This window comes from Myotis davidii, unplaced genomic scaffold (genome assembly GCF_000327345.1).
Source record: "Myotis davidii unplaced genomic scaffold, ASM32734v1 scaffold272, whole genome shotgun sequence".
NCBI lineage: Eukaryota > Metazoa > Chordata > Mammalia > Chiroptera > Vespertilionidae > Myotis > Myotis davidii.
This window is the reverse complement of record NW_006283634.1, coordinates 108,602-121,874: the sequence shown is the minus strand read 5'-3', so window position 1 is coordinate 121,874 and position 13,273 is coordinate 108,602. Positions and strand designations below refer to the sequence as shown.

The following is a 13,273-nucleotide window of genomic DNA, read 5'->3' as shown; positions in this document are numbered from 1 at the left end:
GGGCAGTGCCCCAACTCCCCAATCGGCCCTGCTCTGAGCCCGCCCTCTGCCACCTGGGAGCAGGCCTAAGCCAGCAGGTCATTATCTCATCTCACAAGGGGTCCCAGACTGCTGAGAGGGCCTGTGAGGGCACAGGCCGGGCTGAGGGACCTCCCCTCCCCTCCAAGTGCACAAACTTTTGTGCACCAGCCCTCTAGTTTTACATAAACTTTATCAGGAACAACAAAAAAACAAACTATCTACTTTCATTTTTCAGGGCCTAATGTATTGACCTTCAGTGGCAGTTTTCCAGGTATTTGAAGGAAATATTTTTTAATTTTCTCACAGAATAATTTCTAGGCTATACTGACAGAATTTGAAACAAACTTAGGTTATTTTTTTTACAACAAGCAACAAATGTAACAGACATGGTTGTTTTTTAGATGTTGATTGATAGTGCCAGGCCATGTCACATTAAACAACTTCCCTTTCAATCATGGTGACTACTATTATAGTTAGATTTGGTATTTTAACAACAATCTTTAGATTATCCTATAAATATTAGTGGAAGAGATTTCAAAATTTTAAAATTTCGCCTTTTTATTAAATTTATAATTATATTTTTAAGAGTATCCCTTTGGGCTCATTTGCATATACAGAGGGATTATGGGAAGCCTCAGTAATTTAGAAAACTTGAATAGGATTAAATTATTTATAAAAATACTGGCTTCTCATATAACTTAATTTATATGAGACCTTGATTATATTTTAAAAGCTAATTTATTAAGTAATTTAAATAGGTATTTTTATTAAAAAAGAAAGTAATTTTAGAAAATTATCTTTATATATGTATATATGACTTAAAGATTATATATATATTTTATAATTATTAAAAGGTATCAATTAAATTTTAACTGGTTTTTATATGAAAAATTTGGTTGACAAACACTGCCCCACCTCCAGCCTAATTTAAAATTCAGGCAGCTAGGGGCTTTTGTTTGCTTTATTCTGTCTTAAAATCCTGCTGTTGGGGACCAATGTTGAAATTTTACCACAACTATATGATTTTTCCCAATTTAATTTAACTTGAACTTTAAACTCTTAGCTAGCAAGTCAAATATTTAACATTTCTTTAAATTAAAACACCTTACATATATATTTTTAAATATGTTTTATTGATTTTTTTATAGAGAGGAAAGGAGAGGGATAGTCAGAAACATTGATGAGAGAGAAACACTGAGCAGCCGCATCCTGCACACCCCCCACTGGTAATGTGCCCGCAATCAAGGCACATGCCCCTGACCAGAATCGAACCTGGGACCCTTCAGTCTGCAGGCCAACACTATCCACTGAATCAAACAGGCCAGGGCAACAGCTTATACTTTTAAGAATAAACTTTAAAAATACAAGACACAATCAATTAATAGGTTTAATTATGTCTTCTAGATTTTTCATGAGGCAAATTTAGATTAATATTTCAGTATTTTGTCATTTCAAAAATATCTAGATATATTATTTTATTTTTTAATTCAGCAAGCTTCCAAAGTCTCAAATTGCCAGTGACTGGAAGCAGGACCGTGCAGATGTGGGAGGAGGCAACGCCCAGAACAAAGGACGAGGAAGTAAGATGATAGTTGATCTCGGATTTTTCGAAATTCATACTCAGCCCCTCACCATGAATCACTACAGTGTTGTGTTGACAACCATCCTAGAGACTCGCTGTTCTCTGCCTTGTACCTTCGTCTAGGACAGTGGTCGGCAAACTGCGGCTCGCGAGCCACATGCGGCTTTTGGCCCCTTGAGTGTGGCCACGAAGTTTCAATTGCACTGTATGTGCGTGCCCGCATGTGGTATTTTGTGGAAGAGCCACACTCGAGGGGCCGCAGTTTGCCGACCACTGGTCTAGGAGCACACAGGGCCAGCTCCTCCTTGAGCTCCCGAGGCCGTCCACTTCTCCGTCTGTCCCAGTGTATTGGGTACGGTGTTTATGTGCAGTAACTTGTTGAATGAGGAATAAATACTGTTTTATCTGTGTTGAATGGACCAGTATTAAGCGTTGTTATTCTCACATCTGTTTTCTGTTTTTAGTGGTATGCCATCTGCATTAGTGACGTTGGCGATTACGAAGGCATCAAGGCTAAAATCGCAAATGCCTACGTTATCAAGGAGCATTTTGAGGTACCAGTGAACTGGGCAGGTGTGGGCTTTCTGGGTGGTTGGCTCACTGTTCCGGCAGCTGATCAGACTGCCTCAGACTTTCTGGCCTTGGAGAGGCGGTGGGCTCAGGTCTGTGGGCAGCACCCGTGCTCTGTTCTGGGGTGCAGCTGAGCTCCTGCAGGCTGTGCTCCCCTGCTCCATGCAGGGATGGGTGCACAGGGGGCTTCTCGTCTCCATTGGTTTCTGTTCCTTTATTGCATGATTGCTGGCTTCCAAGAGTGGGTGGCCCAGGGAGAAAGTCCGGTGTGCAAACCTGCCTCACACCTGGTAATACCCCGTCAGCCCACACAAGTCATGTGGCGAAGCCAGAGTCTGTGGGGCTCACAGGCTGACAGTCCAGCGTCGCAGCCCCTGCCTGGGGACAGCACTGTGTACACTGTGGCCTCTGGGTGTGCTCACATCTCCCTGAAGTTAATGCTCGCATCACCATAAGTGCTTCCTCGGCTGCCCTGGGCTCTCCATGCATCTGTTACACCCGACACTGGCCCTGTTGCATCCTGTTCATCTCTCGCGTGGTATTCTAGACCATCCCGGAGCTACCAAGGAGGCACAGGTGGGGAAAGCATGGGCAGGGATAATGTTAGGTCGGCTGGGCAACAGATGTCTGAATTTTATGGTCATAGACTCAGCTTCTAGATTTTTCAATGACTAGTTGACCAGAACATTGGATGGCAAGTCAGGAGACCTAGCTGCTTCTTCAGGCTCAGTAATACGTGTGCGCACATGTGTATATACACACGTGTCTATCCATTTAAATTTAATAGGTCTTGCCAAAACCGGTTTGGCTCAGTGGATAGAGCGTCGGCCTGCAGACTGAAAGGTCCCAGGTTCGATTCCGGTCAAGGGCATGTACCTGGGTTGCGGGCACATCCCCAGTGGGAAATATGCAGGAGGCAGCTGATCGATGTTTCTCTCTCATCGATGTTTCTAGCTCTCTATCTCTCTCCCTTCCTCTCTGTAAAAAATCAATAAAAATATATTAAAAAAAATAAATTTAATAGGTCTTTTTCACATTTTAAGTCTTAGAAATCAGACAGCATTGTGTAGTCAGTGGTATCTTATACTTCCTTTGTAGTCTTAGTGGCACATAAGATAATGTTGTGGTGTCTTAGATTCAGTGACTGTGGCATCTTGCCTAATGCCACATCTCAGTTACTCTGTGCCTTGGTGTGTAGAAATAATGACAGGTAACTGCCAACGTGAATAGTGAAAAATCGCAGAAAATATATTAATGTATATTAATCTAAACTTCGAACATGAAGGCTATAATATTTTAAAATTCAATGTTTTTTATAAGCTTTCAAATGTATATGTGTTCAGTGTGTTTTAAAATGACAGTGCTTACCATTTATACTATTGTTTCAGATCCCATATTTACCTAAGTCAGAGGAGTGCCTGTCTTTATTTAACTGGACTTAGATTAAACTGGAGGGTTTGCTGGGAGAAGCCCGTCCGCCACCTGTGAGAGGTTGAGCTCTAGTGCCCAGGAATCGGGAGGCCAACCTCTCTCTAGACCCGCCCTGCCCGTGGCGGGTGAGAAAACAGTGATTTACGTGGCGTCGGCAGGCGTGGTTTTCCAGCGGGACTCCGGCAGGGAAGGAGCTTAGAGTAGAGGCTGTAAATACTTCCAGTTGTGCTTTGCTATAACTCATGCAACCATGTTTATGGAAAAGCACATTTTCAATCCGCGCTGCGTCCTCCCCGTACTATTGAGCCGGAGTTCCGCCAGGTCACACTCGTTAGTCTCCTTCTGTGACTGCTGCTGCCACCGACCGCACTGTGAGGGATGATGCCAGGACCCAAGAAAAGGAAACGGTGGTGACGGGAGACACTGCTGTGCCAAGCATCTTCTGTGACTTGCTCATTTCATTGTCACCACAACTCTTTTGGGAGGTGTGTTATTGTCTCAATTCTCTGAAAGAGCAAACCCAGGCAGAAATAGAGACACCTCCCAAGGCCAAGACGTTAGGAGGCATGAGCTGTGATTGCGACCCAGTAGTCTGGTTCAGAGCCCACACTGGTAACAGTGCAAAGATTTGAAAATGTGTGTCGCACACACTCCTGACTGGAAGCGATCGTGTGGATGCGCAGAAAAGCATACGCTAGGGAGTCCCAGTTTTTATTTATTTATTTATTTATATTTTATTGATTTTTCACAGAGAGGAAGGGAGAGAGAGAGAGTTAGAAACATCAATGAGAGAGAAACATCGATCAGCCGCCTCCTGCACATCTCCTACTGGAGATGTGCCCGCAACCCAGGTACATGCCCCTGACCGGAATCGAACCTGGGACCCTTCAGTCCGCAGGCCGACGCTCTATCTACTGAGCCAAACCGGTTTCGGCGGGAGTCCCAGTTTTTAAAAAGGGTCTTTTATTTTTAATGGCACTACATTAGCCTCTGAAATTTCCTTAGCAGTTTTCAACAAAATAATATATCAAAGGAGTAATTTCGTTAAAGGTATTGTCATTTATACTTTACGTTAATTCACACAGGGCTGTCACGTGGCAAATAGAAATGAGGGACACTTTCCCGACATGTTTTACCTTGTGCTTCCTCAGTAAACAAGTAAAATTCTGCTTGATTTTCTCATTTCTTGTTAGAAAGCAATTGAATTGAACCCTAAAGATGCGACTTCGATTCACCTAATGGGTATTTGGTAAGAAAATTTCTTTGAATAAATATTTCAGTGGTCCGTAGTGTGATCTTATTTTGTAGTGTTTAAAAAAGCAAGATGTCAGCTACTTTAAAATGCTGCTTGGCAGTCAGGAGTGCTTGCTTAGCCATTAAATCAACCAGCAGCTGTGCCTGTAGTTAGGAAATACAAATGTGATTGTGATCTTGTCTGACGTCGTTATTCAGATCATTTAGCAACAGGTGCAGTGGTCCCCTCATCCGTGGGCGCACACTCAGGGCCCCAGCGGCTGCTGACGCCGCAGGTGGTGCCCAGCCCTGAGTGTGTGCCCTTCTTTCCTGCACACGCCCTCTCACCCATGGCGGCTCCACGGCCTCTCAGGCTGTTACCAGTAGTCACCCCTGTTTACATGTGGTCACAAGCCCCCCCACTCGAGGGAGCAGTGTCAGTCAGTCCCTCCGTAACTCGGGGTGGAAGTGAGCCTCTGAGGTTATGTCCAGTACACGCTGCTGAAACAGGCAGCACCAGCGTCCTGTGTGTCTGATAAGAAGCTTGATTGTCTTGAGGAGAAAGTCAGTCAGTTCGATGCATGAACGTTTCTTTGCTTCCCCAGGTGCTACACGTTTGCTGAAATGCCTTGGTATCAGAGAAGAATTGCCAACATGCTGTTTGCAGCCCCTCCCAGCTCCACCTACGAGGAGGTGAGTGCTGACCTCCCAGGGCGGCACTCGCAGGGCTCCCTCGGGACTTGTCCAGGCGGCCACTCGGCCTTCACTGTGTCCATGACTCTGGGTCGATTTCTCTGGTGGAGGCTTGTGACGCCCGCGGCCAACAGCTGCCTCCATTTTCTGTTTGAAACTTGTGCCACGTGAATCCCAAGTAGGGCAGAAAGCACAGCGCCTGCTCCTAGCAAGCTGTTTGGACATATCCTCTGTACGTCATCTCCCTGCCATGCCAAAGAAAGCGCGACTTGGCATCGATAACTTATTTTAAGAACATTTTTTTTATTGATTTCAAAGAGGAAGGGATAGGGAGAGAGAAACATCAGTGCTTGATCAGCTGCCTCCTGCCTGCCCCCAACTGGGGATTGAGCCCACAACCCAGGCATGTGCCCTGACCGGGAACCAAACCATGACCTCCTGGCTCATAGGTCGATGCTTAACCCACTGAGCAACACTACCTGGGCTCCATAACTTTTTTAAGTGCTGTTGAAAGAACGTTGAGGGGGATTTATGGGCAAACGTTTTGGGTTTGCTTGTCAAAAAATGTGCAGAGTGAGGAAACAGGCCATTGAAATGGCTTTCTGAATACTAGTGTCATAGTGAGAGCCTGTTTCTTTCTGGAAAGCTGTAGTGGAATCCGATGTCAGGTGCACTGAGGTGTAAATTACACAGCTGGGAAATACCTATTGCTATTAAAAACAGTGCATTCTAAGAGAAAAGATAGCTCTGCTCTAACAAATCGGTTTTTAAGAAATCGGTTGGTAGTGTATTATAAAAACTGTTTAAGTGAGTCATAAAGAATTAACCCTTTTAGACTCACAGTAGCATTTTATGTAGGAATTTCAATAATAAAGAATTTTAAAAACTCCCTGGTACAACCAGTGTGTCACTGAGGAAACGCAGCTTTCCACTTTGTCTAGTTGTCAGGGTGTTCCCTGCTGGGACTGAAGAAGAGAGAGGAGAGCGAGCTGCCCGCGGCCTCCTTTCTCTGCGGGAGGCGGCGCTGGGACCTTGGGGCTCCAGGGCCCATGTGCTCTGTGCTCAGGGCCTTGAGTGCTATGTTACGCTTAATGTTGGTGATTGGGCCGTTATTTTAAGGGGTTTTCATCTACTTCCTCGCTTGTATGTAAAATAGGAATAGAGTTTGAGAAGATTTTTAAATATTGAATCTATTTTAATCCTTTTCATTATGTTTGCATTCTTTGTGTTTTTACAGGCCTTAGGCTACTTTCAAAAGGCAGAGCAAGGTAAAATATTTTTTATTTCAGATACTAATATAGTTAAAATTATGTGAATACTTTATATGTAACTAGAGGCCCAGTACATGAAATTTGTGCATGGAGGGGGAGGCGTCTCTCAGCCCGGCCTGCATCCTCTTGCAGTCTGGGACCCCTCAGGGGATGTCCGCCCTCCGGCTTAGGCTCCCCACGAGGATTAGGCCTAAGCCAGCAGTTGGACATCCCTCTCGCAGTCCAGGAATCCTTGCTCCTTACCGCCTGCCTGCTCGCTGCTTCTGCACTGCTGCGGAGGTGGGAGAGGCTCCTGCCGCCACCACCGCTGTGCTTGCCAGCTGTGAGCCCAGCTTCTGGCTGAGCGGCGCTCCCCCTGTGGGAGCCACTGACCACCAGGGAACAGCTCCTGCGTTGAACGTCTGCCCCCTGGTGGTCAGTGTGCATCATAGCAACCGGTCGTTCTGCTGTAATGTTCGCTTAGGCTTTTATTATATAGTTAGGAATTTTAAAACAAAGATCCTTTATCCTGACACACCTTTGTACTGGGCTTTATCAGACAGTCTTTAAAGGTTTTATTCACTTGAGTAAGGTGTAGGCCCCGCTGCCCTGGCGTGTGCTCAGCTGGTTGGAACATGTGCCATGCACCAAAAGGTGGCAGCTTGGATCCCAGTCAGGGTTCATGCCCAGGTTGCTGGTTTAATTTCCTGATCGGGGCGTGTAAGGGAGGTAACCAATGGATATCCCCCTCCTCCCCTCCCCTTTCTCTAAAGTCAATAAGAAACAAATCCTCGCTGAAACCGGTTTGGCTCAGCAGATAGAGCACCGGCCTGCGGACTCAAGGGTCCCAGGTTCGATTCCGGTCAAGGGCATGTACCTGGGTTGCGGGCACATCCTCAGTGGGAGTTGTGCAGGAGGCAGCTGATCGATGTTTCTCTCTCATTGATGTTTCTAACTATCTCTCTCTCCCTTTCTCTCTGTAAAAAATCAATAAAATATATTTAAAAAAAAAAAAGAAACAAATCCTCGAGTGAGGATTTAAAAATGAAATAAGGAGTGGGCCTGACTTGGCGCCTGGTTCACTGGAGTTTCATCCCGGCCGCCCGGCCTTCCGTGCCTCTCGCTCTGAGGAAATGTCAGCCTCCACATGCACACTGCCCCACTGTCCTCTGTTTATCCTTTTTGTTAATGTATCTTTTTGTTGAAAGTATTACAGATGTCCCCCTTCCTGTGCCCCCATTGGCCCCGTCCACCCCACTCTCTTCCCCTCCAAGGCCTTCTAAGTTAAAACCACCGAAGTCAGGGACACATAGCATGTTACCAGATACACCAAAAAAATGCAAGTGTATTTCTACAGAACTTACTCAGAAAACTAGGTTTGCGGGGCTGCTCGGAGGACTTGTTGAAGGCTCTCAGGACAGCAGAGCAGAGAGGCAGCTTTTGGAACAGTTGTCGGCATGTCTCCGTCTGTCACACAGCTGCTCTGGCCGCTGCGGCCTCTGTCCACCTCCTCATAGGTTTTCCGTCTCTGAACGGGCCTAGGAGTGAAGTTCCTGGAGGGCGTTAGTGGGGAGGTTTGCCGGGACTGAGGAAACCGTGGGCTTACTCTCCTGAGCTAAAATAATCCCCGGGAGTGGCCGTCTCCGCGTTTTACCCTGAAGGCCCGTGAGGCGGCCTTTCCTGCTGGCCATGTCTGGGCTGGAAGTCTCCTCTCTCCTCGTGCCTTAACTTCCCCGCCAGGGCCCTGCCGCCAAGGAGTGCTCGGTGCCCCTGAGGCGACCTGCAGGGAAGGTGGGGCTGGCTCGCCTGTTCCGGGCCGCTTTGCTGAGCGAGAGAGGAAGGAAGGAAGGAGTGTGGGTCACGGGAGGAAACGAGCACAGCCGCGGGCAGATGCCCCAAAGTCTGTGCGAAGGAAGTAGGACAACGGGGTAAGGAGCAGAGGGAGGTCAGCCACCAGGAAGAAGTGGGATGTGAGCACCGAGGGCCCAGGTGAGGGAACCTGTCAGGAATCCCAGCTTTCATTGGTAGACGTGGTGCTGAGGGTTCCCTCAGCAGGATGGGTCTCCTTTTCCTGTGCAACCGTGCAGCCCCGTGAGGGAGCGGCTCTTCCTGTGTCTCCTTGCACTTTACAGCTCACACCTGTTGGCGCCTTCTCTTCCCTGCTCAGCACATTCATCGTGCTCCTGTTTCTCTTGCCTTTTCATTATAAATTCCCAAAGAGCAGAGCTTGTGTTTGATCTGTGCTTAGGGGTAGCCCCACCCAGCACAAGCTGGTCTGGCGTGTACTGTGTGTGTGTGTTGTCATGACTTCACGTGTGCTGAGTGCATGTTAGGTTCTAGCTTGTGAGGGGAGAAGGGAGCAGGCGCTGGGAGAAGGCCCTGTGCTGGGAGCCTGGACCGGCGCCTGCAGAGAAAAGGCCGCGAGGGAGAGTGCGCAGCGGGAGCCGCACCCGGAGGTGCTCCGGACCGGCTGTGACACTGTCTGGAGGTAGGAACAGGTGAACAGGAGGCTCCTGGTCGGATAGTCATTTATTCACCACACAGGGAACTGGAATTCAGACCCCCAACAGGAAGCCTGTCGGGGCGTGCGGTAAAAATAAGAGCAATACAATTGTGCCTGAGATAATTTTTCTTTCTTGTGAACAGTGGATCCAAACTTCTACAGCAAAAACTTGCTTCTCTTAGGAAAGACATACTTGAAGCTACAGAACAAAAAGCTCGCTGCGTTCTGGCTGCTGAAGGCCAAGGACTATCCGGCCTGCACCGAGGAGGACAAGCAGGTGCGCCCGCAGCGGCGGGAGGCGGGAGGCGGGGGGCCCAGCCACGCTGCGTGATGCAGCTTGTTGGAAGCACTGACATTTGTGCTAAGTTCTGCACAGCAAATGCTTAGTTACTATCAGCATGTTATGAATTCCTTGCTGCAATCCTGAGTCACTCCTGTGTGACAAACAGGCGGGGGGAGGCGGGTGTTCTATGGAAGTCTGAACGCCCCCCGAGGCACTGCCCGACATTCTGTCCCGATGACCTGCCGTCCTGGGTGTGGACACAGAAACTGCAGTCCACGGTGACCCTGAATTCCACAAGCTGATCTCTGCTGTGCCATCTTTTTGTTTTAGATACAGAGAGAAGCCGCACAGTTGCTCGCAGAGTTCAGTGGCAAGAACTGAGTGTTTCAGAGACGCAGCGCACACCTAGGGTGTTGCCCTCCCACCAACTGTACGTGTGTGAACACGACTGGTCTTGGCTCTCAGTGCCAATGACGTGACCATGTGACAACTGAAATACACAGATTCTTCACAAATAACAAGGCAGAAGCAGTAACTGCTGTGAGGTGGTGGCGGTGTCGCATGGTGGGGGGCCGGTTACTGTGCATCTGGGGTACCAGCGTTCCAGGCATGGCATTTGAGAACCAATCACTTGGGATGGAGGGGCATGTTTCCAGTTGGTGGCTCCAGCTGAGACCCTGCAGAGAAGGGGCAGTGGGGTGAGGAGGTTGGGAGTTGGGGTGCTGGGCATCAGTCTCTGTGCATGCTGGGACATGGTCTCTCAGGGGGTGGTCTGTGACAGGACAGAGCCCAGGCCTGTTCCCTGATGGGGTAAAAAGAACACAGCTCAAGGGAGGAATGGGACACGTTTAACCAGAGGCAGACGATGCTGTGCCCTCGGGCTGGTGCCCGGCACTGCCGCTGTTTGTGAGGAGCAGCTTGAATGAGGGTCCATGGGCGACTCCCCGAGGGTTGGGGTGGTGTCCCTGTGACTGGGGCACGCGGTGCTCATGTGTGCTCTCAAACACGAAGGGAAACAGTGGACTGCGTCTCTCCGTGTGCGGTCACATGTAGATTCTGCCTCCGTGTGTGTGTGTGGTCATATATATTCCTCAACCTTGAATTAAGTGCACACGATGTAGTTCATCCCGAACACTTCATCATACAGACCCCTTCACAGTCCATTACCACAGCTGATACCCAGACCTTTAAGTTTCCTCAAATGCCACAATGTCTTACAGTTTTTAAAGCCAGGATGCCAATGTCACACCTTGCATTTGATTTCCCACCTACATTTTGTGAAATCGGAAACACTCCCATCTTTTTTCTTAGCAGTGACTGTGTGAAGTGGCCAGGCCAGCAGTCTTAGATTGTCCCTTGTTCAATGGACCTTATGGAACCTACTTTGAGAACCAGTGGTCCTGTGCCCTTCACGCCCGGTTGGTTGTGTATGTTGGATCTTCTCCGCCCAACGTTGTTTACACTTTCATTGCAGTGGCTCTGAGGCTGCTTTCTGAGGACGAGCCCTTGTGTGGGATTAGCAGGTGAGCCGTGGGAGGCGAGGCCTGGGTAGACTGCCCTCTGCCGAGTGGTCTCTGGGAAGTGAGGTACTGCTCAGTAATAAAGCCTTTTGCTGCGAAGAAGTCTGTCTGCTGATGTTCTGTAGAGCTTTCAACTATTGTTTTCTTTGTGCAAACTAGTGCAGAGGCTGTGCGTCTGCCTCGCATGCCCAGTTTAACAGCGAGTCTGCCCGCCAGCTGGGCACTGAGGGAGACCGCCTGCCTGCACTCACAGAGCTCCCTGCTCCCTGGTGTGTCCGAGTCCCACTCCGCGCCCCTCCCCGACTTGTGCTCTAGTTTTGTCATTTCAGGAGATGGGCTTTGTTCACTCACAGAATGTCTTTGAGATCCGTCCAAATCCAGTCAGTGCTTCCTTTCCTTTCATTGACTATTTCATTGTGTGGTTGTTCCCGTTCATGTAACCTAACCCCTTGAAGGCATCAGGCCATGGGGGTCTTTGGTGCTGTAACCTTAGGGACCCACATGGCTCCGGGGTAGAGCTCAGCTGTGTGGTTGCTGGGCCTGGGCTGGAGCCAGAGCTGTGTCCTCCCTCGGGACTAAGGGGGCTCCCTCCCCCAGGACGACGCACTTCCCGGCTCGGTCCTGTACACCTTCTGTCTCTTCCTTGTGACTCTGAGGAGACTGATGCCCACCCTTCCCTCAGGTCAGACCTCTACCTGCTTCCGGACCCAGGTGTCCTCCCTGGCGGCCCTGCCTCAGGCTCCTTCCTTCCCCTCGTGGGCGCAGGAGTGCGCATTCTGTCGGGGTGGGTGGTTAGCGACCTCCCTGCAGACACATTCCCTTTTGAGGCTGACAAGAATCTCAACTTGCAAAGGGCCTGCTGTTCTGTGAGAACCTGAACGCCTCAACCTCTTGTTGGCAGTTTCCCTCCTGTTACGTGGGCGGAATTCTGTGGGAATCTGTCCGACTCCCTCCTCTCTCGAAAGCAAGTGTGTCATCACAGCAAGGGAAACAGGAAAGCCCACCATGGAGCCGAGGAGGGAGCTGGGCCCAGTGAGCACTGCAGCGCCAGTGTCACCTGTCGGCCTGTGCCCTCGGCTAACATTGGGCGAGGAGCGTTGCCATGTAGGAGACGCCGCATTTGGACAGTTTTTCGGTGGCATTATTTGCTCTCTTGTGGTGCTCACTTTAGCCCTGTGTTGGCTGTGTGCCTGGGCATCACTGGCCTTTGGCGAGGGCCATGGGTTCATGTGACAAATGCCCTTCGCTCGGCAGGAGCTGTCTGACAAGAGGGGGCAGCTTGTCCAGAGGAGCCTCGGGAGGGGGCTCTGCTGGGTCTGGACAGGCCACCCCCCAGGGGCCTCAGGGTTGGCTGTGAGTTGGGTGCAGTGAGAGCAGTGGGCACAGTGGGCGGCGTAAGGAGCAGCGCTTGAGGACGGCGGGGGGTGGGGGGCCCTCTGTTGTGTACATGGTCATGGTGAGGGCGGGGAAAGGAGTCTAAGCAGCCACGTGGATCACTGCCTTTATTGCATCTTTACTGTGAGTTTTGAAAAAATGCAGAACACAATCTAATATATAGAAAAATAAAATTTTGGCAACACAAACTGTTTAGGGAAATTAAATTGTATACTAATATTTTTCATATGTACTCAGCAGTGAAATATATTAACATTCTAAGGTGTCACTTCCGTGGTTATAAAAAATTTTAAGTTAATTTACAGTGCATATTGAAATAATACAAATTTAAATTTTTGTATTAATAAGGAAGCCCCCGTTTGCTAAAGTAGCATTAATGTCATTCATATCAGATTTTAATTTGTTATACATGTTTGTATTTCAGCAAATGCCCTTGATAATGAAAAATAATTAAAAAGTATTTACTTAGGACAAAAATAATGATCTATATAGAAAGGGGGGAAGGACAAAAGACTTTTTTATCTGCTTATGTAATTCAGATACATAGAATTTTTCATCAATTTTCAAGGAATGGAGAAATTAAGACACTAATAGGAAATCATTAGACTCATTAGTTTGAAGTCAGATGCTCACAAACTCTTCCATCCGAATGGTTTTAGGAACCAAAACTATGAACACAAATAAAAGTGGGAAAGTTCACATTACCTTTCATATGTCCCTCAGGATCAAATTGCATCAATTTATTATGAATTAAACTTAAAGCCCATCACATTTTTCAAAATAGTGAAGGAA

The 13,273-nt window shown here is 48.3% G+C and overlaps 1 protein-coding gene across 2 annotated transcripts in view; it reads left to right on the top strand.

The window, feature by feature from the left end:
* RMDN1 (regulator of microtubule dynamics 1) overlaps nt 1-11,183 on the top strand; it is a 25,985-nt gene extending 14,802 nt beyond the window's left edge. Inside the window, exons 4-9 of one of the 2 annotated variants that reach the window (XM_015565651.1) lie at nt 2,068-2,157; nt 4,798-4,853; nt 5,443-5,530; nt 6,768-6,798; nt 9,466-9,560; nt 9,897-11,183. In XM_015565651.1, coding sequence (XP_015421137.1) covers nt 2,068-2,157; nt 4,798-4,853; nt 5,443-5,530; nt 6,768-6,798; nt 9,466-9,560; nt 9,897-9,947 — 411 coding nt within the window. In that variant the 3' untranslated portion in view covers nt 9,948-11,183. Of the gene's footprint in view, nt 1-2,067; nt 2,158-4,797; nt 4,854-5,442; nt 5,531-6,767; nt 6,799-9,426; nt 9,561-9,896 lie in introns of both variants that reach the window. The other variant, XM_006753844.2, reaches the window with a different exon arrangement.
* The last annotated feature ends 2,090 nt before the right edge of the window (nt 11,184-13,273 follow it).